General features: G+C 42.2%; 1 protein-coding gene across 1 annotated transcript; it reads left to right on the top strand.

The window, feature by feature from the left end:
• The first annotated feature begins 18 nt into the window (after nt 1-18).
• Nucleotides 19-27975, top strand: si:ch73-267c23.10 (serine incorporator 3). Its single transcript, XM_056272894.1, has 10 exons — nt 19-276; nt 13846-14007; nt 14412-14605; nt 19448-19527; nt 19658-19795; nt 20018-20187; nt 23060-23150; nt 24200-24401; nt 24721-24951; nt 25168-27975. Exons 1-10 carry the CDS (start codon nt 238-240, stop codon nt 25304-25306), a joined length of 1446 nt encoding a protein of 481 aa, XP_056128869.1. The 5' UTR covers nt 19-237; the 3' UTR covers nt 25307-27975.

The following is a 27975-nucleotide window of genomic DNA, read 5'->3' as shown; positions in this document are numbered from 1 at the left end:
TTGGTTTTCTTCGCCGAGTGCTGTGACCAAGTTGAACGAAACGAAACTGTCATGACGAACACACTGTGCTCACAGTAACTGTTAGGTATGCCTTTTCTTTTGCACTTTGCCATTTGAAAGTCCACACCTACTTGACCCACCCGAGAGAGCCGAAAACCTGGAGGGGAAGAAGAGTTTTAGGAGGGAAACGGATTTAAGTTTGGAGACTCTGCGCTCCGGTGCGTAAACTGGACGGTGATGGGAGCTGTTTTGGGGGCCTTTTCTGTCGCAAGCTGGGTAAGCCGTTGTTGTTTTCCATATGTTTTGTATTTACAGCATAATGTTGTCTTGAATATATAATTAATGCTCTTTAAAATGACTCGGTATAATGTTGAGGAGTGGGCCATGAGTAAGCCATAGCGCTTATCTTTTTTCTTTTTTTAAAGCGACTGTTCCCACCTCCCACAACCTTCCCATTTGATCCACATGTTGGATACTAATGGTTCTTGCAAGGCAGATTTTATATTTCAAAATGTATTCACGATTTCAATCAAGCATCTGAGCCCGCACTTGTTGGTTGCCGGTGTTTTTTATTGCCGTTTTCCAAGTCTGTGTTCTTTGTGTGTAACCTATTCACAATGTGTGACTAATGTTGCACAGGCTCCATCTAAAAAAGAAGCAGTAGCTGGCTTTCACTGCGTTTAAATGTGTCCTAAATGTAAGTAAGTCGATAGTATAAGGCTTTGACAAACATGCAGGCTGCGACCCACAACTTGAACCAGCCCGCAACAAGGAGTTGATCATAACACCCCATCATCTGCTCACACGTGATTACTTGGATTTACTCTGATTTGTTGCCATGACCTAATACCAAAACAAGGGCCATGTTCAGAATGAGGTTCATTCAATAACAGATTACAGCATCAAAGACCGACACTAACCCCTCTATGCGTTCGTGTCCCAATATAAAGGTAAAATTATGTTAAGTTTTGAGGAGGATTTATTATATATGGACATGTGTTGCTGTATATATGGCCTGCTTTATCGTTTTCAGACCCAAATCAAGTTTATTTGTATAGTGAATAACAAGGTAGTCCCGAAGTGCTTTGCAATCAGTGCACCATATGACAATATACGACACTCTCCCTTGACATAACTGAGGAATAACTCCACAAGAGAAATCTTATTAGGGACAAAAAAAAAATTGGGAGAAGCCTCAGGAAGAGCAATAGAGATAGGATCCCTCTTCCAGGACAAACGGACATGCAATTGGTGTCGAATGCACAGAGGCGACAAGAGTAACAGAATTATCATGTACCATCATAGATTACACACAGAAAGAGGTAACATAAAATATATACTGTTAATGCATAAAATTTGGCAAAGGTAATAAAAATTGTAACATATCATTGTTTTTTTGCAGAATGAGCCACCCCACTAAGGGAAATGGGGAAAAAATAAAATAAAATGGTTAATGAAACAAGTCATTCCCCACAGCACCTTTATGATGGCGCTTGTAGCTTTGGGGAGCCTTCCACCTCATCTGAAAAAACAAATCCAGTTTCACAAGCTAAGGACAAACTGCAGTTTTATGTGGATCGAATTGTAGAGCTAGAGTATAGATCGGTATCTAGTTTCTGGATTAAAGGTCAATCTAACTTGCCTGTTTAGCACCATAAATAGTGAAAGGTTACACTTTGCCTCTTTTCTCTGTCCTAGTTAGTAAATTACATCATCTCAAAGTCTAAAAGCCCACAAGACAAAATGTGTAAAAGTATATCTCCAACAGATTTAACAGCAATAAATAGTTTGCTGGTGGGTTACTAGGTAGGCAGCACGGTGGCCCAGTGGTTAGCACTGTTGCCTCATAGCAAGAAGGTCCTGGGTTCTAACCGCAGGCCATCCCAGGTTCTTTCTGTGTGGAGTTTGCATGTTCTCCCCGTGTCTGTGTGGGTTTCCTCCAGGTGCTCTGGTTTCCTCCCACCATCAAAAAGACATGCATGTTAGGGTTAATACTCCTGCCTGTGCCCCTGTGCAAGGCAATGGAAAGAAGAACTGGAGTTGGTCCCCGGGCGCTGCACGGTGGCTGCTCCTAGCCGCAGTGTGTGTTGGGATGGGTTAAATGCGGAGCATGAATTTCCCCGTGGGGATCAATTAAGTACATTTTATCTTATCTTAGGTTATTTATTTGCACAGGTTATGCATACGTTTAAAGATGGTAAAATGTTGAGATGAAAATATAGATTGTACCTGTGAGAGGAAAGAAAACTCAAAGGGCAGTTGAAAACATCTCATCCCATAAGAAACCAGGGAAACGAGGAAAGCATAGAAAGAAGTCTTGTCTGGACAACTTAATTTTACAGCCTTTTAGAACATAAACCCAATTTGCAACAAGGTGTTTCACAAGCTAAGGAAAAGCATGGACAGCACGGGGGGGGGGCAAACAAGAGGAAGGATGGAAGGATGTAGACATTTGTAAATGTGTTATACGCATGTATGTTATCTCATGTTCTAGTCAAGAAGGACATGATGAGCTTAGAGCTCAAAATCAGTCAATCAAGCATGGTGTGCTGATAAAGATATCCATAAACATTTAGACACAGATAAATGCACATTGATACGCAAACAAGACCAGTTTTTTTACACACACACACACACACACACACACACACACACACACACACACACACACACACACACACACACACACACACACACTATATATGATTGCTTATGGCATGAAACAGGCCTGTACTGTTTCATTAAGAATTTACTTGAATCACTGGATTATTTTGCTTCTTATTTGTTGAGCACTAACTACCATTGGGTGTTTCTTTTAACAAAGTTATTTTTATATATATATACACTACCGTTCAAAAGTTTGGGATCACATTGAAATGTCCATATTTTTGAAGGAAAAGCACTGTACTTTTCAATGAAGATAACTTTAAACTAGTCTTAACTTTAAAGAAATACACTGTATACATTGCTAATGTGGTAAATGACTATTCTAGCTGCAAATGTCTGGTTTTTGGTGCAATATCTACATAGGTGTATAGAGGCCCATTTCAAGCAACTATCACTACAGTGTTCTAATGGTACAATGTGTTTGCTCATTGGCTCAGAAGGCTAATTGATGATTAGAAAACCCTTGTGCAATCATGTTCACACATCTGAAAACAGTTTAGCTCGTTACAGAAGCTACAAAACTGACCTTCCTTTGAGCAGATTGAGTTTCTGGAGCATCACATTTGTGGGGTCAATTAAACGCTCAAAATGGCCAGAAAAAGAGAACTTTCATCTGAAACTCAACAGTCTATTCTTGTTCTTAGAAATGAAGGCTATCCCATGCGAGAAATTGCTAAGAAATTGAAGATTTCCTACACCGGTGTGTACTACTCCCTTCAGAGGACAGCACAAACAGGCTCTAACCAGAGTAGAAAAAGAAGTGGGAGGCCGCGTTGCACAACTGAGCAAGAAGATAAGTACATTAGAGTCTCTAGTTTGAGAAACAGACGCCTCACAGGTCCCCAACTGGCATCTTCATTAAATAGTACCCGCAAAACACCAGTGTCAACATCTACAGTGAAGAGGCGGCTGCGGGATTCTGGGCTTCAGGGCAGAGTGGCAAAGAAAAAGCCATATCTGAGACTGACCAATAAAAGAAAAAGATTAAGATGGGCAAAAGAACACAGACATTGGACAGAGGAAGACTGGAAAAAAGTGTTGTGGACGGATGAATCCAAGTTTGAGGTGTTTGGATCACAAAGAAGAACGTTTGTGAGACGCAGAACAAATGAAAAGATGCTGGAAGAATGCCTGACGCCATCTGTTAAGCATGGTGGAGGTAATGTGATGGTCTGGGGTTGCTTTGGTGCTGGTAAGGTGGGAGATTTGTACAGGGTAAAAGGGATTCTGAATAAGGAAGGCTATCACTCCATTTTGCAACGCCATGCCATACCCAGTGGACAGCGCTTGATTGGAGCCAATTTCATCCTACAACAGGACAATGACCCTAAACACACCTCCAAATTGTGCAAGAACTATTTAGAGCAGAAGCAGGCAGCTGGTATTCTATCGGTAATGGAGTGGCCAGCGCAGTCACCAGATCTGAACCCCATTGAGCTGTTGTGAGAGCAGCTTGACCGTATGGTACGCAAGAAGTGCCCATCCAACCAATCCAACTTGTGGGAGCTGCTTCTGGAAGCATGGGGTGCAATTTCTCCAGATTACTTCAACAAATTAACAGCTAGAATGCCAAAGGTCTGCAATGCTGTAATTGCTGCAAATGGAGGATTCTTTGACGAAAGCAAAGTTTGATGTAAAAAAAATCTTATTTCAAATACAAATCATTATTTCTAACCTTGTCAATGTCTTGACTCTATTTTCTATTCATTTCACAACATATGGTGGTGAATAAGTGTGACTTTTCATGGAAAACACAAAATTGTTTGGGTGATCCCAAACTTTTGAACGGTAGTGTATATATATATATATATATATATATATATATATATATATATATATGTATATATATATTTGCTTATGGCATGAAACAGGCTTGTACTGTCTCATAAAGAATTTACTTGACTCACTGGATTATATATATATATATATATATATATATATATATATATATATATATATATATGTGTGTGTGTGTGTGTGTGTGTGTGTGTGCGTACTCACACACACACTCACCAGGGATAAACACCCATTTAAAAGAATCAAATGTGAACAAATTTACAGAAGTTAGATGAGAACCAAATTGAATTAAACAACTGTTGATTGAAATTCAAATTCCAGGTAGAAGGTTATAACAGATAAAATAGACCTCAGTTTACTAGACCTGGGTTTCAAATTAGGACCAGTGGACTTGTCAGTCATGTACTGCAGTCGCTGGCACACACTAACATGGTTCAGGCCCTGGTTTCGGCTAATCTGACCTTGCCTGTCTGTCTGGGGTATTAACTTGTTTACAATCCTCAAAGCCACCTCACTCTCTTCTTAAAGGAGGTTTCTTACAAATGCAGATCGGTTTGGAGGAGATATGTAGATCTATGTAGGTAACGGCGTACTATGAGCTAATCAGTTTGAGTCGATAGGTGTATTTATTTTAAAGCAAAATCAAAGTTCATCCAGGCCTTCAGTACCTCCCCACAGAAAGCAACTGTCCTTGTCTTTTTAGTGGGGGTTTTTTTTTGTTTGTTTTTTTTTTAAATTTTTTCCCCTCTTTTTCTCTCGAATTGTGCATGGCCAATTACCCCACTCTTCCAAGCTGTCCCGGTCACTGCTCCACCCCCTCTGCCAGTCCAGGGAGGGCTGCAGACTACCACATGCCTCCTCCAATACATGTGGAGTCACCAGCCACTTCTTTTCACATGACAGTGAGGAGTTTTGCCAGGGAGAAATAGCGCGTGGGAGTATCATCCTATGCCCTCCAGTTCCCCCTCCCCCCTGAACAGGCACCCCGACTGACCAGAAGAGGCGCTAGTGCAGCGACGAGTACACATACCCACATCCGGCTTCCCAAATTCAGACACAGCCAATTGTGTCTGTAGGGACGTCCAGCCAAGCCAGAGGTAACACGGGGATTCGAAAATCGACAACAGAAAATGTGCCCACAGTCATAATACTTGCCCATTTAATTTTTAAACAATCTAAAGATGAAAAAAAATCCTTTTGCTTGTGGCCTAACCAGGGTTCAGAAAGAACCATAAGGCTCCATTCCTTCCCAAAATAGGCAATTCAAATGCTCCTTGTCATGGCTGCTACAAAAAAATCTTCTAGGTCATATTTGTTTTAAAAGAACCTGATTTAGTCTTTTTCAGTATTTAGATGCATCCGGGGAGTTTTTACCCCTGGTACAACACATAATCAAAGATAATTCCCTGCTGAATAGAAAACCAGCAGTACTGTGGGTCCCAAGGACTGGAGTTGAGAACCACTGTTTTATGTTGGGCTGGGGCCAAACCAATTCTAGCTTTAAAAGGTATCAATGATGTGTTGAAATCTATCCTATCTATCCAAAATCAACCGGAAGCCAATGAAAGTAGCTCCCAGAATGGGAGCTATATAATCTCTCTTTTTGCTTCCATTTGGGAATCTAGCTAATGCATTGACCAGATGCAGATGACAGACAGTTTTCAATTTGAGACAAGAATTGTAAATGTCGATACAAGAAGATATAAAAAGATGAATAATTTTTCAAGTCTTAGTGGGAGACTTTCTACAACTTTTTGTAGAACCAATTGTCTTTCCAGTGTCTGGTTTTATGATCTGATTTCTACTATCTGTATGTCTGCAGTCAGCCTTACAAAATAGCTGTTTTGAATCCACTGTGGCTGTGCCTTTTTAATTCATACCCTCAAATATATTTGGTAGTGTATCTAACCAGCCTTATAATCACAAACCATGAGTAACCGTGCTTAGGGGGGGACCACTTGCATGATCAGCTGAGACCAGCCATCCAGACATGTGATGAAACTGGTGTTGTACACAGTTAAAGATTTACTGCAAAAACTGATAAAAAACACTCAAACACATCTCACCAGTGACCTTCACGAGTTCCCACCAGTATTCAGTATCTGAACATTACAGGAGACACCAGCCAACAACTAGAGCAACACTCTGTGAGGGAGATGTCACGCTACATGAGGCAAATGGTCACACCAGCTCCTGACTGGTTCTCTGATCCATACCCATTTTATAAGATATCTGTTTCCAGAAGATGCACCCAGAGAGTACAAGTTAAGTCAATTTATTTGTATAGCCCATTATCACAAAATTTCTATTATGCCTATTTTTTCCAGACAGAATTTTCTATTTTTTTCTTTTTTCCCCCCTTTTTCTCCCCAATCGCACTTGGCAATTACCCCACTCTTCCGAGCCGCCCCAGTCGCTGCTCCACCCCCTCTGCCAAACCAGGGAGGGCTGCAGACTACCACATGCCTCTTGCAATACACTTGGAGTCACTAGCCACTTCCCTTCACCTGACAGTGAGGAGTTTCGCCAGGAGGACATAGCACGTGGGAGGATCACACTATTCCCCCTGACCCCCCCCCCCCCCGAACAGGCGCCCCGACCGACCAGAGGAGGCACTAGTGCAGCGACCAGGACACATACCCCCATCCGGCTTTCCACCCACAGACACGGCCAATTGTGTCTGTAGGGACACCTGACCAAGCTGGAGGTAACACGGGGATTCGAACCAGCGATCTCCATGTTGGTAGGCAACGGAATAGACCGCCACACCACCTGGACGCAACTTCTATTTCTTTATAAGTTATAAAGTCAAATTCAGTCTCATCTAATGTTAAACAATGTGAAAATAAGCATTCCTGAATCCCAGTCTACATCTTGTCTCCACCACAATCTTATCAATTGTTCCTCTACCTAACGCCCACTTGCTCATGAAATTTTGTTTGAATCCATTAACTAGAAAGTAAATTTCCTTGGGATAAAATGAGTGTGCTGTCTTAAAGTGTCAGTAAGGTGATTTACAGTGATTTGAATTGGTATTATGAATCTGGTCCCAACTGTTTGCAGTCTTGGAGATTTGATACATTCAACCATTGTTTTCTATTGAGAAAACATAAAGAAATTTTTTCAAAAATTGTAAAAATTTCTCTGAAAGTATATGGAATTTCACCACCAAAATCACATCTGTTGTTCCTCTGTCCATGGTCCACCTGGTCACAAATTTCTCTTTTTAGATATCTTGTTGACAGGCAAATGGACAAATATGAGCAAAAATATGTCTTCCTTGGTAGGGATATAATCTTGTAAATCTGATTAAACTATTAAAAACTTAATTATTGAGATCAGAAAGAACATTAGAATGGAAAGATTAATGGTTTTGTGGGTTAATCAGATCACATCCCTATCTAGGCTGACTCTTGGTGCATACTATGTTCCAAATGGAAATAGAATAATGTAACAGAAATGCTTAACAATGTCTTGAGGTGTTTTCACATACTACTACTACTACTACTACTACTACTTTCAGCTGCTCCCGTCAAGGGTCGCCACAGCGGATCAAACATTTCCATCTCTTCCTGTCCTCTGCATCTTCCTCTGTCATGCCAGCCACCTACATGTCCTCCCTCATCACACCATGAACTTCCTCTTTGGCCGTTCTCTTGCCTGGCAGCTCCATATTCAGCATCCTTCTCCCAATATCCCCAGTATCTCTCCTCCACACATGTCCAGGCAATATCAATCTTGCCTCTCTTGCTTTGTCTCCAAACTGTCCAACCTGAGTGGTCCCTCTAATATAATCATTCCTAATCCTGTCCTTCTTCGTCACTCCCAATGAAAATCTTACCATCTTCAACTCTGCCACCTCCAGCTCCGCCTCCTGCCTTTTCATCAGTGCCACTGTCTCCAAACCATATAACATAGCTGGTCTCACAACCATCTTGTAAACCTTCCCTTTAACTCTTGCTGGTACCCTTCTGTTGCAAATCACTCCTGACACTCTTCTCCACCCACTCCACCCTGCCTGCACTGTCTTCTGCACTCCCCGTTACTTTAGACAGTTGACCCCAAGTATTGAAACTCATATGCCTTCGTCACCTCTACTCCTTACATCCTCACCTTCCGCTGTCCTCCCCCTCATTCACGCATAGGTATTCTGTCTTGCTCCTACTGACTTTTATCCCTCTTCTCTCCAGTGTATACCTCCACCTCTCCAGGCTCTATTCAACCTGCACCCTACTCTCGCTACAGATCACAATGTCATCCTCAAACGTCGTCGTCCACGAAGACTCCTGCCTGATCTTGTCCGTCAACCTGTCCATCACCATTGCAAACAAGAAAGGGCTCAGAACTGATCCTTGATGTAATCCCACCTCCACCTTGAACCCATCTGTCATTCCAACTGTACACCTCACCACTGTAACACTTCCCTCATACATGTCCTGCACCACTCCTACATACTTCTCTGCAACTCCCAACTTCCTCATACAATACCACACCTCCTCTCTTGGCACCCTGTCATATGCTTTCTCTAAATCCTCAAAGACACAATGTAACTCCTTCTGGCCTTCTCTATACTTCTCTATCAACATCCTCAAAGCAAACATTGCATCTGTGGTGCTCTTTCATGGCATGAAACCATACTGCTGCTTGCGAATCGTCACCTCTCCTCTTAACCTAGCTTCTATTACTCTTTCTCATATCTTCATGCTGTGGCTGATCAACTTTATACCTCTGTAGTTGCTACAGTTCTGCACGTCGCCCTTGTTCTTGAAAATCAGTACCAGTATGCTTCTTCTCCACTCTTCAGGCATCCTCTCACTTTCCAAGATTGTGTTAAACAATCTAGTTAAAACTTTACTGCCATCTCTCCTAAACATATCCATGCCTCCACAGGTATGTCATCTGGACCAACTGCCTTTCCTGTCTTCATCCTCTTCATAACTGCCCTCACTTCCTTCTTGGTAATCCGCTGCACTTCCCGATTCACTATCCCTACATCATCCAGCCTTCTCTCTCTCATTTTCTTCATTCATCAGCCCCTCAAAGTATTCCTTCCATCTTCTCAGCACACTCTCCTCACTTGTCAGCACATTTCCATTTCTATTCTTTATTGCCCTAACCTGCTGCACATCCTTCCTAGCTCGGTCCTTCTGTCTAGCCAATCGGTACAAGTCCTTTTCTCCTTCCTTAGTGTCTAACCTCTCATACAACTCACCATACCCCTTTTCCTTTGCCTTTGCCACCTCTCTCTTTGCTTTACGCTGCATCTCCTTGTACTCCTGTCTACTTTCTTCATCTCTCTGACTATCCCACTTCTTCTTTGCCAACCTCTTCCACTGTATACTTTGCTGTACTTCCTCATCCCACCACCAAGTCTCCTTGTCTTCCTTCCTCTGTCCTGATGACACACCAATTACCTTCCTAGCTGTCTCCCTCACTATTTCTGCAGTGGTTTTCCAGCCATCTGGCAACTCTTAACTACCACCCAGTGCCTGTCTTAACTCCTCCCTGAACTCCACACAACAGTCTTCCTTCTTCAACTTCCACCATTTGATCTTCAGCTCTGCCTTCACTGGCTTCCTCTTCTTGGTCTCCAAAGTCATCCTACAGACCATCATCCGGTGCTGCGTAGCTATGTTCTCCCCTGTCACCACCTTGCAGTCTCCAATCCCTTCAGATCGTGCCTTCTACATAAGATATAGTCCACCTGTGTGCAATTTCCTCCACTCTTGTATGTCACCCTGTGTTCCTCACTCTTGAAATATGTAATCACCACAGCCATTTTCATCCTTTTCGCAAAATCCACCACCATCTGTCCTTCCACATTTCTCTCCTTGACACCATACCTACCCATCACCTCCTCATCCCGTCTGTTCCCTTTACCAACATGTCCATTGAAGTCCGCTCCAACCACCACTCTCTCCTCCTTGGATACCCTCTCCACCACGTCATCCAACTCACTCCAGAATTCTTCTTTCTCTTCCATCTCACATCCAAATTGCGGGACATGTGCGCTGATAACATTCAGCAATACACCTTCGATTTCCAGCTTCATACTCATCACTCTGGCTGACACTCTCCCTCCAGCACACTCTTGACATACTCTTCCTTCAGAATTACCCCTACCCCATTTCTTCTCCCATTCACACCATGGTATAAGAGTTTGAACCCACCTCCGATGCTCCTGGTCTTACTCCCCCTCCACCTGGTCTCTTGCACACACAGTATACCTGCCTTTCTTCTTTCCATCATATCAGCCAGCTCTCTCCATTTACCAGTCATAGTGCCAACATTCAAAGTTCCTACTCTCACCTCCACACTCCTACCCTTCCTCCTCTCTCGCTGCCTCTGGACATGCCTTCCCCCTCTCCTTCTCCTTCGCCCAACAGTAGCATAGTTTCCACCAGCACTCTGCTGGCTTACAGTAACGGTGGCGGTTGTTGGTAACCTGGGCCTCGACCGATCTGGTATGTAAATCTTATTTATGATCTGCATATTTGATTTGGCAAAGATTTTATGCTGGATGCCCTTCCTGATGCAACTCTCCCCATTTATCTGGGCTTGGGACCAGCACTAAGAATGCACTGGCTTGTGCAACCTCAGTGACTGGGTTTCACTGTGTCAAATAGTATTGCTAAAATTATACAAGTTTTATCACAGAAAGGTGACTCAGACACGTCTATTGAGAGAAACGTTTCGTCATTCATCTAAGTGACCTCTTCAGTCTCAACTGGCTGCAGGTATCCCCACCCTTATAAACAATACAGTGGCATGACGACTGAAAACAACTACCGGTTTCACAAATTACTGTTGCCATTAACAAGAGTTACAATGGCAATGTGTACTATTCAGAGGATTGAAAAGAAAGAGAGCAAGCCACTTTATTTTTGTCATTGTACAGTTGTTTGGTTACAATGACATTTGTCTTCTGAATTTAACCCATCCTATTGTATAGGAGCAGTGGGATGCTGCAGTGCCTGGGGACCAACTCCAGTTCTTTTTCCTATTGCCTTGGTCAGGGGCACAGGCAGGAGTATTAACCCTAACATGCATGTCTTTTTGATGGTGGGAGGAAACCGGAGCACCCGGAGAGAACTGGTGCAGACACAGGGATAACATGCAAACTCCACACAGTCATCCTACAGACCACCATCACACAGTCATCCTACAGACCAAGAAGAGGAAGTGAGTGAAGGACCTGGGATGGCCTGGGGTTCGAACCCAGGACTGTCTTGCTGTGATGCAACAGTGCTACCCACTTGGCCACCGTGCCGCCCCAAAAAAGGATTAGGGAATGGTTGCAATGATAGCATTGTAAGATGGTGAAAAATGTACTCTTAGCCCCCCCCCCTTTTCAAGGATGGTTGTTCCTTCTTCACATAGATGGCTTCTTTGACTCCCCGTTCAAACCAGCATTCCTCCCTGTCAAGGATGTGCACATCTTCATCCTTGAAAAGAGTGGCTACTGGCCTGTAGATGGGTGTAGACTGCAGAGTCCTGACCTGACATGTTAGCTCTCTCTTGTGTTGGGCCATCCTCTTGGCCAGCATCTGTTTGGTTTCCCTGATGTAAAAGTCAGAGCAATCCTCCCAGCACTTAACAGCGTACACTATATTGCTCCGTTTGTGCTGGAGGACCCAATCCTTGGGTGGACCAGTTTCTGGTGCAGTGTGTTTGGGGTTTGAAAGCAGCTGAGACGGGGTGTTTGGAAAATATGCGTCTCAACTGTTCTGACACTCCCACCACATACAGAATCACCACTGGTTTAAGTTTAGGCAGCTGTTGTCCTCCTCTCTTCAATTGGCTGGTGTACTGTTTGGGCATCTTCCTGGCTTTGACAAACGCCCAGTTAGGATAACCACACTTAACCAGGACCTGTTTAGTGTGGGATTTCTCCCCTTCCCTGGCTGCTGTGTCAGTGGGAACATTGTCACCTTGGTGGTACGGCATCCTGATGACTCCTAGTCTGTGTTCCAGTGGATGATGAGAGTCAATCCTTAAGTACTGAGCAGTATGTATAGGTTTACGGTAAACAAAAACAATCAAATGTCCCCCATTACCAATTGCAATTTCACAGTCTAAGAAGGCTAACTTTTCATCTTTCACATCCTTCCTGGTGAAGTTGATGTGGTTGTCCAGAGTTAATGTAGTCAGTGAAATGTGGTACGTCCTGAACTTTAATTTTAACCCAGGTGTCGTCCACAAATCTGAACCAATGGCTAGGTGGTTTCCCTGGATAGGACATAAGAGCCCTCTTTTCCACTTCTTCCATATACAAGTTGACCACTACAGGTGAAATTGGGGAACCCATAGCACACTCATGCCTCTGCCTATAGTACCCTGTATGTGAAGTATGTGGACACACTTGGTCAGTGTTAAGGGTGGTCCTATTGCTAAGGGTGGAGTCTACCTGTAATTTCATATGGACTACCTCCACTGTTTCAACAGGAATGCACGTAAAGAGAGACGTAACTTCATACAAGACCATTGTGTCATCCCCCTCCATAATGATGTCCCTCACCTTATCCACAAAATCCAAAGTGTTCTTAATGTGATGTTCATAACTGCCTACCAACAGACCAGGTATAGATGCCAGAGAGATGAGATAGGTCATAAAGGCACATCCTGTTTATTTATCTTAAATAAACCATACGGACTAGGTGTAGCTTCTCTTGGGTATAATCTATGGTACAAAATTCTGGCAATAGCATTGTCCTGTTCTTTTTTTGTGTGTGTGGATTTTTTCCCCACTTTTATCCGGCCAATTTCCCCACTCTTCTGAGCCGTCCTGGTTGCTGCGCCACCCCCTCTGCTAATCCGGGAGGGCTGCAGACTACCACATGCCTCCTTCGATGCATGTGAAGTCGCCAGCTGCTTCTTTTCACCTGACATTAAGGAGTTTCACCAGGGAGACATAGCGCATGGGAGGATCACGCTATTCCCCCCAATTCCCTGTCCAACCAGAGGAGGCGCTAGTGCAGCAACCAGTACACATACCCACATCCGGCTTCCCACCCGCAGACATGGCCAATTGTGTCTGTAGGGACGCTTGAACAAGCCAGAGGTAACATGGGGATTTGAACTGGCAATCCCTGTGTTGGTAGATAATGGAATAGACCGCCACGCTACCCGGACACCCCAGCATTGTCCTGTTCTAACAGCCTCAGACAATCTTATCACCTTTTTCTTGTAACATTGGCTGGATCTCATTTCAGGGGCTCATATGTATTTATGTTGCTGAGTAACATCATAACTTTCTCATGATAGTCTGGTTTAATAAAACAGTGCATTTACCTTTGTCTGCCAGAAGGATGATGATGATGATGCTGGATTATTGAGCACGCATAAAGATGAATGTATTTAAATTGTGTGTGTGCCTACCAGGTGCCATGCCTGTGCAGCAGCGCCACATGCCTGATGTGCCGATGCTGCCCAACAAGCAGGAACTCCACTGTGACACGAGTCATCTACGCCTTCATCCTGTTGCTAGGGACCATCGTATCCTGCATCATGCTATCCCCAGGGGTGGATCAGCAGCTCAAAAGGGTACGGGCCTAGCCTATCACTGATTGACCACTTACTGATTGACGGTTAAATGGAGCTGTTAAGTGGAGGCGTGGCAAGAATGAGTCCCTTTGTAACACCATATTTGAGCTCTTTATTATTCTGGTGACTCATTAGTTTATGTTCACTCTGTAGAACTTAACTTGAGCTGATATGAGAGAGTGCCATATTTGAAGGATCTATGTGTTTTTAGTAAAGCAGAATCTGTAACCAAACATGGTGCATAATCAGTGAAGCAAGCAAAATCTAATACTGCACGTTAAAAAATATCCATGACTGTCTTCAGACTATTCAGGATGGTGAACCCTAGGTATAAGTAAGTGTATTTGTCATAAAAAGATCTCTTTTAGTCAGGTTTAAGTTTTAATGCCTGCCATATTCTGTAGATTCCGGGCTTCTGTGAAGACGGAGCTGGCTCCTCTGTCCCCGGTCTCCAAGCTGATGTCAACTGTGAAATATTCGTGGGCTACAAGGCTGTGTACAGAGTGTGCTTTGGCATGAGCATGTGCTTCCTTCTGTTCTCCATCATCATGATCAATGTCAAGACCAGCAGGGACCCTCGTGCCGCCGTCCATAACGGGTAAGCACCATCACTACAACGGCACCTTTCCTTCTCGTGAGTGAAATCATGTTGCAGTGCAAAGTAAAAAATGGCAGGTAGAAGGAAACTTTTGTCGGCAGAGCCAACACAATTCACAAAATACGATCTCCATCAATGAAAAAAAGTAAACAAATGCCCATTATGCATTTGCTGTATTATGGGCTCATTATGCAGCAGAATTAGAGTGCAGAATGCAGAACATCTTTTGCACATACTGTTTTCTCTATTAGAGGCAATAGGCTTTACCTACCAGGATTAAGTTGACACTTGAAATCAGCACCTTTATTAATGATGTCAAATCTTGAATATATTATTATGATGCTATTTAATTTGTACTGTATTAATGTATTTTTATCTACAGAGTAGTCTCATAATGTACATGTCCTTTAATTAATAATTGCCGCCTGTTCATTTTTAGAACTGTTTATGAATTGTCAACAAAGTAATGGTGTTGGAAACGAGCCATGGCTATAAACACATACACATCAGACACTGCTGTCAGCTATCAATGTAGACTGTAATTGTCCCTCTTTTAAATAAATGAATAAACATACCCATATAATTCTTGTAATAACACAATGTTACAACCTTCTGTTGGCTTTTTGAACCTCTGTCATATCCATGCCCCATGTGTTTTGGCAAGATTTCTATATTCATTTATAGAATACAATTTAAAAAAATCTCACAGGTGCTGTGTAACCACTGTCTTTTGCTGTTGGCCAAGGAGCCACTCCCCCAAATCAATTGCTTACAAGTGCCCTGCTCAATCACTATTCACTCATTGTCCCACTTCATTTTACAAGCTCCTTCACTGAATTGAAATCGAACTTAAAGGGACAAAAAAAAACTCTCATGGCAAGCATCACATGAGGTGTTTTTCCAAGCTTCGACTAATTTTTAAGTAGCTCCAATGGTTCTCATGTGTGATACACTGTGCATGAGAAAAGGTTGCGTAGGAACCATTTTGAATAGATAATTTTGCATGACTTCTACCATCTCAGAGCTTGAAATTGATTTAGCCAGCTTAACCAGTTTATTCTTGCTAAGATTTAAGATTCTCTTATTCACATTTGACTTGGTCAGACGATTTTCAGTGTTCGGGAACAGAGAAGGTTTTTGAAATGTTAAAGAGGCCATATCATGCTGTTTCCCTATTTATTATATGCATTAATGTGGCCTATTTACAAACATTTGAATATTTTTATGGTCAAAAAGCCCCCAGTTCAGCTGTACAGGCCATGTGCAGCATCTCATACTTACTCAGCCTGAAACAAGCTGTTTTGTGTCCCTCTCAGGTTGTCCATGAGTGAGTGACCACAATTTGTGATGCATAGCCCACAGCACTGCTGCCATGGGAAAAATAAGTCAACTTTGCATTTTGCATTGCAGATATTGCAGCGAGCGTTGTCAGCATCAAGTTTAGAAAAATGCGACTGTTTTTGGCTCGCCATTGCCCTGACTGTAAAAATGGAAAAGCTGTGGGACCAGACAATATACCAGCAGAAGTCTGGAAATACTTGGGCGATACTGACATAGAGTTCCTGACTAGACTCTTCAACAACATAATACAGACTGTGAAAATGCCAGATGAATGGAGAAAGAGCATATTGGTACCAATTTACAAGAAAAAAGGTGATGCTCAAAGTTGCAACAACTACAGAAGGATAAAATTGATGGGACATACAATGACGTTATGGGAGAGAGTGATTGAAGTAAGACTTAGGAAGGAAGTGACTATAGGGAAAGAGCGATTTGGATTCATGCCTGGAAGAAGTACCACAGATGTGATATTTGTACTCTGGACCCCAGCTGAAAAATACATTGAAGGAGAGAAAGAATTGCACTGCATATTTATTGATTTGGAGAAGGCATATGACAGAGTGCTGAGAGAGGAGTTGTGGTATTGCCTGAGAGCGAAGGAAGTGGCAGAAAATTACATCAGCATAATTAAGGACATGTACAGGGACTGTAAGACTGTAGTTCGACATGCAGTGGGAACAACAAGCAAGTTTGAGGTTAAAGTAGGGCTGTAGCAAGGATCGGTGTTGAGCCCTTTCCTGTTTGTGATACTGATGGACAGCCTAGAACATCTGAAGATAGAGCCACCATGGAGTAGTACCGACGTAATTCAGTCGGTACCCTTAAAAGTATCAAGTTCGGTACTCGACTCTTATGTAAACAAATGTACACAACCACACAATATCATTGAATTACATAAATACAGCCCCAACTGTCTAACTCGAGAGCAACTGCACCATTGGGTATAGTAAACAACCTCCATGTAACAGAGCTCTAAGTAAAAGGCATGTTACACTTGTACATATAGGTTAGTCATTTTTGCTGAGATGGGTCTAGCTGACCTTTCTATTGGCAGTGTTAGGAAAAGAGAACAGTGATGAAGGGCGTAACAGTTTCAACAAATAAAGAGCATTAGCTATGTCCATTTTCAGTCCATTTTTCAGACTGTTGGGGTTTCGGAATAATGGGCTGTCGGAACAATGGACAGTCCCCGTATTAGCAACATAGCTAGCAAGTTAGCCAAATTAAAGTGGATTGCGGCTTTACAGCTTGTAATCATAAATCCACCTCCACACTTGAACACTGTTCAACATCTTGTGATCGAAAAACCATTGCCATATTTCAACTCAATTTTAGGTAAAAGTGAGCCTACAGCTGATTAGCAAAACCATTTGAACACTATAACATTAGTTAGCTTTTGCACCGGGGCATACATCTTCATGATAATGTAGCCAAAACCAACAACTCTGCATTTGAACACTCAATAGTAGCTACCTTGTTTGTTTTAAACATAACAAATCCACAACTAATAAAGCATACTTGTAGGTTGGGATCTCCAGATTGGCCCAACAAATTGGGAACTGCCTTGTCTTTCATAAACATCCATCCACCCATCCATTATCCAAACCGCTTATCCTGCTGTCAGGGTCGCGGGGATGCTGGAGCCTATCCCAGCAGTCATTGGGTAGCAGGCAGGGAGACATCCTGGACAGACTGCCAACAATCGTGTCTAAAATCCAGCATTGTACTGTGCCTGGTTCAGGAAGCAGTCCTCAGTAAAATGACAGGAACACAGTAAAAGGTTGAGGTTTTACTGCTGAGGAATAATGGTAAAAAGGAATTTTAACCACTGATTCCTAATTTCGTCTTCCTTTAGAAGTCCATAAAAAGGGAATTTGCCTTCGCAGCGAGGAAAACAGCATCTCCTCAACATTGCAATACATATTAACCAAGCTCTTCCCGGGCTCCATTTAACCTAACTTTGTTTGAGTCCTCCCACCTCCGCTACACCTAACTTTGTTTGAGGGCGGGCCAAACTAGCTGCTAGGCAGGGATTATGAAAATGTGTTACATAGAGACGTAGATAAGCAATGGAAGAAAACACGGGACTACAAACGAGGCGTTTCAGGCAGTGTTTTCTGTTGGATAGAAAAACTCTCTTTGGCATGGACTTTGTAACTCTGCAGACGTTTTACATGCACCTCCCAGCTACATAACACACTAAAGGAAAGGGAAAAACCCAAAAGTCATTATGGCCTCTTTAAGTCTATGTAAGTCAGTGACCATTCATTCATTCATTCCTCTTCAGTCGCTTCTCCGGGGTTGGATCACGGTGGCAGCAAGCTAAGTAGGGCACTCCAGACGACCCTCTCCCCAGCAACACCCTCCAGCTCCTCCTGGGGGATCCCAAGGCATTCCCAGGCCAGGTTGGACATGTAGTCCCTCCAGCAAGTTCTGGGTCTACCTGGGGTCTCCCCCCAGTTGGCCGTGCCCGGAAAACCTCCAAAGAAAGGCGCCCAAGAGGCATCCTAATCAGATGCCCAAACCACCTCAACTGGCTCCTTTTGACGCGAACCAGCAGCGGCTCTACTCCGAGCTCCCTCCAGGTTGTCCGAGCTCCTCAACCTATCTCTAAGGCTGAGCCAAGACACCCTATTGAGGAAAATCATTTCAGCCGCTTGTATCTGTGATCTCACCCTTTCGGTCACTACCCAGAGCTCATGACCATAGGTAAGGGTTGGAATGAAGATTGACTGGTAAATTTAGAGCTTTGCCTTCTGGCACAGCTCCCTCTTCACCACAATGGTCTGGTACAATGTCCACATTACTGCTGATGCTGCACCAATCCGCCTGTCAATCTCCCACTCCATCCTACCCTCACTCATGAACAAGACCCTGAGATATGTACTTGAACTCCTTAACTTGAGACAACAACTCAAGAAACCAAATGAAATTACACCAGCAGAGTTACAGCACCTCACCCGGAAAAGGGAAACCGGGGCCCCCTCCTGAAGCCAGAGCTGGGAAGGGAGCTCGCTGGCAAGCGTCTGGTGGCCGGGCCTTGGCCCATGGGGCCTGGTCGGGCCCAGCCTGAAAAAACAACAGAGCCACCACCCCGTGGACCCACCACACATGGGGATGAGCATTGGGGTAGGGTGCAATGCAGGCTGGGCGGCAGGCAAAGGCAGGGACCGGGGCATGCCGACTTCCGGCATCGCAGATTGGACCTTGGGATGTGAAATGTCACCTCTCTGGTAAGGAAGGAGCCTGAGCTGGTGCGAGAGTTGGAGCGTTACCAACTAGATATAGTTGGGCTCACCTCCACACATAGCATGGGCTCTGGTACCAAATACCTGGAGAGGGGCTGGACTCAGTCAGTGACCAATTTTTCTTTAACACTGAAAATAGAGATTAAAAGTGAATACTGGGCTCCATACTGTAGTTGTCTGACTTCTGCATCATTTTGTTTATATGTCCAATTGCATATTTTTAATCATTTGTTAATGATTTGTTTCTCCAAAGGTTTTGGTTCTTCAAGATTGCTGCCATGGTGGCAGTGACTGTTGGTGCCTTCTATATTCCCGATGGGCATTTTACTCACAGTAAGAACTGAATATTCAACTTTTATTAAAACAAATATTTCATTTCATTTTACTCACTCAGGAAAATACGTAATGTACACAAAGTTCTGATAAGTGTATACTGCCCCTCTGCCTGCCTCTGTTTCTGCAGCATGGTTCATAGTGGGCACCTCTGGAGCTTTTTGCTTTATTCTGATCCAGCTGGTGCTGCTGGTGGACTTTGCCCACTCCTGGAATGAGTCTTGGTGTGACAGGATGGAGACTGGCAATCCCAAGGGGTGGTATGCAGGTTTGTAATTAGACAACATTCATCAGGACCAGCCATATTAAAATATTGCTTAGAAATGTAAGGTGCTCTGGATAAGTATGGCATGTCACTTAGTTTAAAGTTTGAATGATTTTTCCAAGAGTTTAAACTTACCAGTAAATCCCAAGTTTTCATCCTTACTCTTTGTATAGATTAAGTTTGTTTGAATTACGTTTGATCTTCTTGACTGTCCTTTGTTTTTAGCCTTGCTGGCGGTAACAGTCTTTAGCTACATCATGTCGTTTACTGCTGTCGTACTGTTCTTCGTGTTCTACACCAAGCCTGAGGGCTGCTTCATCAACAAGTTCTTCATCAGCTTCAACATGTTACTCTGCATCATTGCATCTGTGGTGTCTGTTCTTCCTAAAGTACAGGTAGGGCTCCATTTGTGGATTTAAATTTTTAAGCCCACTTAACCAACAATGGACTTAAATTTTTAATTTGTAGTATTGCTGCATGAAATGGGCTTTGTGATTATTTTGGCAAACATTGTAGTTGCAGTACAAGATTCCAAATCTTCTAGAAATCTCAATATGGTTTGAAACACTTGCAGGTGCTCTAAAATGGTAGCTTATCAGAAAATCTCCCATTGGGTTTTCTATTGACAGTCTCCTTATTTCACATAATACAGTTAAGATCAAAATTATTAGCCCCCAAGGAACTATGGAACATTTCAATAAAATTCTGCCCAGTGTTTGCATCATTCATAAAACTTTACATAGTAAAACATTCTTCAATGTTAGGGCCCCTATTTGGTACATTTTGGAATGTAAAATAAATCTTCAGGCTTGCTTTATACCTAATGTAGTTAAAATTGAGGTGGTCAAAATTATTAGACCCCATGTGATTGTTTTGCTTTCAAAACACACCTGACCAATCAATCAGCTTTCAAACCACACCTGAGCAATCAATCAGCATTGAATTTTACTTAAGGGACTCCAATGAACAGGGCAAGTGGCAGTTGAACACTTGATTGAGAGGGACTACTCTTAAGTTCTTGGTAAGAAGTAATTTCATCATGCCAAAAAGTAAAGAAATCAGTCTGGAACTCAGAAAGAAGATAGTGGATGCTCATCTTAAGGGGGAAGGCTATACTGCCATTTCCAAGTGTTTCACAGTGTCTAGAACAGCTGTGCGTTGCATCATTACAAAGCACAAGGAGACAAATTCTGTTAGAAACAAACCTGGGCGTGGTGGAAACTGCACAATTTCAAAAACTTTTGAGAGGAAAATAGTCAGAGGTGTCAACAGCAATTCCCGGATCTCTGCCAAGATGATTGTTGCTGAACTGGCCTCTTCTGGACTTGGATGTTTCAAGGAAGACTGTTGTGAGGGCTCTTCATCGTGGTGGGCTTCGAGGTCATCGTCCTAGAAAAACTCCATTGCTCACACAGCGGCACATCAAAGCCAGACTGAAGTTTGCCCGGGAACAATTGAAATGTGGACATGAGTTTTAGAAGTCTGTCCCTTGGTGTGATGACACTAAACTTGAACTGTTTGGGCACATGGATGTTGCTTTTGTTTGGCGAAGGAAGGGAGAGGCCTTCAACCCTAGAAACACAGTTGCCACAGTTAAACATGGTGGTGGGAGCATAATGCTGTAGGGCTGTTTTGCTGCTTCAGGCACAGGGAACCTTGTTTAGGTGCATGGGATCATGAAGAAAGAAGATTATGTTGACAGTTTGAAGGATAATGTAAAGAAATCTGCTGCCAGTCTAGCTTTAGGTCGCTGCTGGGTCTTCCAGCAAAACAATGACCTGAAGCATACATCCAAGTCGGTCCAAAACTTTTTGAAGGGCACCAAAATCAAGGTCCTGGTGTGGCCCTCTCAGAGCCCAGATCTCAATCCTATTGAGAATCTGTGGCGGGAGCTCAAGTTTAATGTCCATGCTCGAAAACCATGCAACTTGGATGAGCTGGAACAATTTGCCATGGAAGAATGGGCTAAGATCCCTCAAGAGACATGTGCCAACCTATTTAGGAACTACCATAAGAGGTTGTTGTCAGTTGTGAGTCAGAAAGGTTACACTATTGACTATTAATTGTCAGAGGGCTAATAATTTTGGCCTTGTCATTTTTGTTTTTTCTTGTTTCAACTCAGCGCATCAGTAAAATATCTTAATCAAGCTTAGTGGAGATTTTGTCTTTGTTCTTTTGGAAACAAACTATAAACACTTTTGGTTATGGTCCTTTCCATGGAAAAGTTAAGGGTTTTGTTTGATTTCATAAAGGGGGCTAATAATTTTGACCTTAACTGTAATTATTCTATTAAGATGAGAATATGTATGTGCTATACAAATTGTTATGAACACTACTTCCCTCTGATGATGGGCAGTATAGAACCTATTTTTTCCGTAATACACATATCTGTCTTCTACGGCGGAAGATGACGGATGTGTGTATTATGGAAAATAAGTTCAAAACTATATTTTAAATTTTAGGACTTTACATGTACTTGTGAAAATGTTTGTTAAGAATAATTGTTAACGCTAGGCTAACAAGTAAAAGCTATTCACGATCAGCTTTGGAGAAGGTGCATTTCCCTTCTTTTGAGAGGAGCTGCGAATGATCCCAGTAGACATCCACCAATTGAGCTAAGCCAGGCTAAACTGGCCGTTCAACGTACCTTCCAACAACATGCACAGACAACAAAAAAAAGGCGTCGGGTAGCATGATGGTCTATTCTGTTGCCTACCAACACAGGGATCACTGGTTCGAATCTCTGTTACCTCTGGCTTGGTTGGGCATCCCTACAGACACAATTGACCATGTCTGCGGGTGGGAAGCCGGATGTGGGTATGTGTCCCGGTCGCTGCACTAACGCCTCCTCTGGTTGGTCGGGGCGCCTGTTCGGGGGGGGGGGGGCGGGGGACTGGGAGCAATAGCGTGATCCTCCCACGCGTTACATCCCCCTGGTGAAACTCCTCACTGTCAGGTGAAAAGAAGCGGCTGACAATGCCACAAGTATCGGAGGAGGAGTGTGATAGTCTGCAGCCCTCGCCAGAGGGGGTGGAGCAGCGGCCAGGGCAGCTCGGAAGAATGGGGTAATTGGCTAGGTACAATTGGGGTGAAAAAGGGGTGAAAATCCCCCCCAAAAAAAAGGTGTCCACAAGTTTGTCTGACTTTATCTGAGTAGGTTTTACAGTAAACATCCCAGAAACCAAACTGTCCCTCAAAGTTACAAATGCAGTCAATACTTTTAATAATTTGATTTCATCACTATGTAATCTCTTTTTGCATTCACAGGCATCTCAATCACGGTCAGGTCTACTCCAGTCCTCCATCATCACCCTGTACACCATGTATCTGACTTGGTCTGCCATGACCAATGAGCCTGGTGAGAGCCTTTGCTCTTTGCTTTAAAGTGATTTTTTTAAAGCTCATGGTGCAGTCGGCTCAACACTTTGAATGAACTAAATTGATGAACTTCATACAAAAAACATCCATAAATAATGTGATGTTAAAATAAACATTAGTGACCCCATCTTAAGAAATTTAATGACAAAACAATTTAAGATTGAACTGAAGTCATTGCAAAGTTTAGATGATACACACAGAGGGGACTGGGGTGTTGGGGTAGAATTAGGAAAATGTACACATTCCAAGCTGTTTTTTTAGAATCACATTCTTTTCAGCCACAAGTATCTGTCCCTGGGGAAAAAAAATAAATGAATGAGATCTAATTCTTATATTTAAGTGTTTTGGTGAAATTAATACAGCTATTTAGTGATCTTTAACACTGAATTGTATGGGTGTAATGATCCGTCAATCTGGATCGGAGTGTCAATTCAATGATCAACGATCCAATATCATTGATGCAAAGTGAACACATCTGTATCATCATCTTTAAGATACACATAGGATGGGAAACTTCTAAAGCTCAATATCGCTAAACCACTGAGCACACAGGTAGGTAGAACCTTGTAAATCCAAGGTGAAGAAGCATAGATGTGCATGGTTTATTTTCATAAGTGAAAGGTCGTTAAGGACTGTTTATGCTAACTGATAAAAAAAACATTTGCACTTAAATATATGGCACTTTATAGTGAACAACAGGAGGTCTAGTTTTATTCTTTTTATCAAAAAGAATAGATTGTTTTTCGTTTAAATGTCTGGAAGAGCTTAGTAATAAAATTGTCAAATCACATTTTGGTTGCTTTTTGTGAGTTGATATAAATGTATTTAATTGTGTTAAATAGGCATATGATATCATCTCATTGATCGCAGGGCCCTGAACCGAATTGAAATTGTATCGTGGCAGACTGTGATGTCAGCAAATATTGTATCGTGATGAAACTTGTGATTTACATTCCTACTGAATTTTAAATTAAAACAATTTATTTGTCCATCTCTACTGCATGGGGCATCTTCTTCCCTGTCCTTCAGACAGGACATGTAACCCCAGCCTGCTCAGCATCTTCCAGCAGATTGCCGCTCCCACAGTGGCTCCTCTGGAGACAGAAAACCGGACAGCTGTGGTGATCGTTGGTACTGAAGAGCCCACCCTAACAGCTCCATACCTGCAGTGGTGGGACGCACAGAGCATCATTGGACTCACAATCTTTGTGCTGTGCATTCTCTACTCCAGGTAGGTTTAGTCCTTTTTTGGATGGGATGGACTGGGAGAAAATGAATCCTAACAGAGTTTGAAAAATAGTGGGCATTTAAAGGTTAAAGTTTAAAATCAAAATGCAATGAAACTAGAGTTTTAATATCTCGTTTAACATTCTACAGTCACTGATCCCTAATCTGTTGATACTTTTGGCTCATCATTCCAGTGATATGACAAATAACCTTTGTCCCACATTATTATTAAATACATTTTCATATGTATACACATTTTGGCATGTAGAAACACTGTAATTTGGTAATTTGTTTTTTTTTTTTTTTTGCCTGCTTCTCCACAGCATTCGTTCATCCAACACCAGCCAGGTGAACAAGCTCACCATGGCCTCCAAAGATTCAGTCATATTGGCTGAGAGCAGCCCTAGCACCACAGACTTATCGGAGGGGGAGAGGGGACCCAGGCGGGTGGAGGACAACGAGAAGGACATGGTCCAGTACAGCTACTCCTTCTTCCACTTCATGTTGTTCCTGGCCTCCCTCTACATCATGATGATGCTCACCAACTGGTACAGGTGAGTGTTCTTGACCCGCACAGTTAAGTTCACCTTCTTTCCTCCCACCACAATTACAATTACTTATTGTATTAATTGAGTTTTTTCAAACACATATATGTGGTGGTGGCTCCATCTTATTGCCTCGAAGATGACATGTTCTGACTAGTTTTTCATACTTCAAACAATATATAACAACACTGTTGGTACTCACTTTTTTTTTTTTGGTCCTTACAGCCCTGATGCAGATTACAACTCCATGACCAGTAAGTGGCCAACAGTGTGGGTGAAAATTATCTCCAGCTGGGTGTGTCTGGCCCTCTATATCTGGACCCTGGTGGCCCCTATGATCTTCACCAACCGAGACTTCAGCTGAAGTCCCTCCACTGAGCGTAGCAGTCTATCATTCTCACCTGTTCAGTAATGAATGGTTCTTTTCTTTTTAATTTTCCACAAACACCCACCATATTGCCTGCATTTTACTATCAAAATTGACTTAAATGTTTTTTGATTGCATCATATCTGGTTTTACTAGCTTAACACTTTGAGCCCATGTTTACATGGCCCAATGCTATGTGGGCTGTAAGTTTTTATTATAACAGTTGCATTCATTGATTGTAGCAACTATGCAGTAACTGGACATTCAAGGCCAATCCCTTTTGTTCTATGAAAGCACAAGAAGTTCATGGACATTCCTTTTTGGCTGGACCGGGTCAGCATGCCATCCCAACAAATGCAAATGTTGCTGACTGACTGACTGACTGATGACGTTTGACACGACTGGGCTGCTGGATCAGGTGACCAATATTGTCACTGAAGTTACATGATTGGTCGGCCGAGCACCAAGAGGCATGAGGGAGAGTGCACAGTTAGAGCACCCCAATTAACGATCACTCTGACAAAACACTCACTGGCAAATTCACAAAAGGATTACGTTGCTTTTACAGCCACTGAACCTGCTCAAATAAGACAAAAAGAAACCGCGTAATTCTCAAAGCACCTGCAAAGGGTGAAATGCACCTGTAACTGCGCTGCCAAGCAAATAGCGTCCCGGTGCGCTGGTGCTATTTGTACGCATTTACATTAGGTAGTATGCATACATTTGGTGCAAAATTGGCCCCTTTCTATGCAAATGAGCCTCACTGCAAAACACCAGCACTAATAGCCAAACACAGGTAGAGTGTAAATGATTCGCATCTTCAGAGCGTTGGTGGTAACTGGCACCTAGACTTTCCAGTGATCACGGCAGCAGTGATTGTAGCCAGGCGAAGGCATCATCATGCCAGACGTGCTCGTGAGTGGATATTTTTGAAGGAGAATATCACTTTTTGATTTAACTGAGACCGAAATCATTCCCAGGTCAAACAGTTCTTGCTATACTTGATGACATCAAGGATGACATTGAGCCTGCCTACTGTGTTCTTGGCGCAAAGCCACTATTTGTACTTTGCCACATGGTTAATTGCAATCGGACCCAAAACAAGGGCAAATTATCTCGGCTGCAAAACTTTATGGGCATGTTTGTGTTGTAATATCATTAGCGCAATATTGTTTGTGAATCGGACCTTGAGACGGGGCAGATAGTGGTTGCAAGCGATGAGCAATTCATGATGCTCTCAGCAGCTGCGATCCATTCTTTGTGAGTTCGCCCGTCAATACAGAGTGAGTCTTGGAAAAACATCTGCAGATAGAAACAAATGAAAGAGGGGGAGTTAAAAGATAATTAGAATAGGTATACTTACAATCAAATTAAGTTCTCTTTCAAATCAAACATCCCAAGATATGAGTGGAAAGTATTGTTCTTGCAACTGCATTTATAGCCTTTTTTTTATTTGAACATAGCTTAACCATGTCATGCGATATGCTACTTCAGTACACTGTAACAACAAATATTACTGGGACCACTGCATAAAATTGCAGATGAACATTTAATATCCAGGAATTCACATTATAGACACTACCACTGACTATCTCTCTAACAAACTGGCCACAGTTTTGAACATTGACCATACACGGTCCAGCCATAATACTAGATTTTGACCGAGTCTTGTTTGATAATGTCTGTAAACAAAGTTTTATCACAAATTTCGGGGTCAAACCTAATGATTAAAATGAAGTATAACATACTCTTCTTCATACTCTGAACAAATTAAAGCAATTTGTTTTGTCTACTCCAACAGTTTGTAATAATACAGAAAATACATTATTCACATTCCGTAACAGGAAAAACATAAATACAGCTTAATTTTTTCTAAAATACATTTTCCTGCTTTAAATATTGCAAGATATTATATACAGGCCTTTTATTGTTTGCTTTAAAAATTAAGTATTACATATATTTATATGACAATAGCACTTGTGATAACTGTTAATTTTGTAGTTAAGCCATTACTTTGTGCTATATGTCATGATAGTTCGCTGCTATGCCTTTCAATGCCTTAATCTGTGAATGGGCAACTTTACCAAATGAATTTAGAACAATTCTAGACATGGTTGTAGTATTATCAGTGTTTGTCCGAAATGACATTTCTGAAATATAATTCAATATAAGCTAAGTTTCTGCCAAATATTTTTTGCACTTAAGATGTTTAATATATTTTTGTCTTTGAGATGTAATGTTATTTTAGGATTTAGAATGAATCTGTACTCAAGAACAGATATAAACATACTGCCAAGAATTCAAAAAATGTACAATAAAAATATGATTAAACCTAAGATGTGTGAATATTAGTTGAAATACTCTGCACACCATTCCACAGTTTCAAATATGAATTTTTTTTTAATATGCATATGTATCCAACCCTAACATTGTTATTTGGAATATATGACATCATTATTTGAACATTTAAATGTTTAAGGATAGCACCTTTTTGGAATTTTAAGCGACACAAATATCAACTAAATGCCTTGTAAGCCATCCAGGTATACTATAGTTAAAATGTACCCAGCAAGATGTGAGGACGACTGATCTTATCTTGTCAAAGGCCCGACAGTTTCTATTTCACCCAAAATGCTCTGTCATGAAAATTAAAGATGGAAATTTGA

Source organism: Lampris incognitus, chromosome 2 (genome assembly GCF_029633865.1).
Source record: "Lampris incognitus isolate fLamInc1 chromosome 2, fLamInc1.hap2, whole genome shotgun sequence".
Classification (NCBI taxonomy): Eukaryota; Metazoa; Chordata; class Actinopteri; order Lampriformes; family Lampridae; genus Lampris; species Lampris incognitus.
This window is presented reverse-complemented; position numbering and strand designations above follow the sequence as displayed.

What these genes read in the sequence shown, in the direction of transcription:
- si:ch73-267c23.10 (XM_056272894.1), top strand. Translation starts at nt 238, where the DNA reads ATGGGAGCTGTTTTGGGGGCCTTTTCTGTCGCAAGCTGG. An exon ending in CGATGGGCATTTTACTCACA is followed by an intron (nt 19,528 to 19,657) that starts GTAAGAACTGAA and finishes CTGTTTCTGCAG; the next exon opens with CATGGTTCATAGTGGGCACC. An exon ending in TGCCATGACCAATGAGCCTG is followed by an intron (nt 23,151 to 24,199) that starts GTGAGAGCCTTT and finishes CCTGTCCTTCAG; the next exon opens with ACAGGACATGTAACCCCAGC.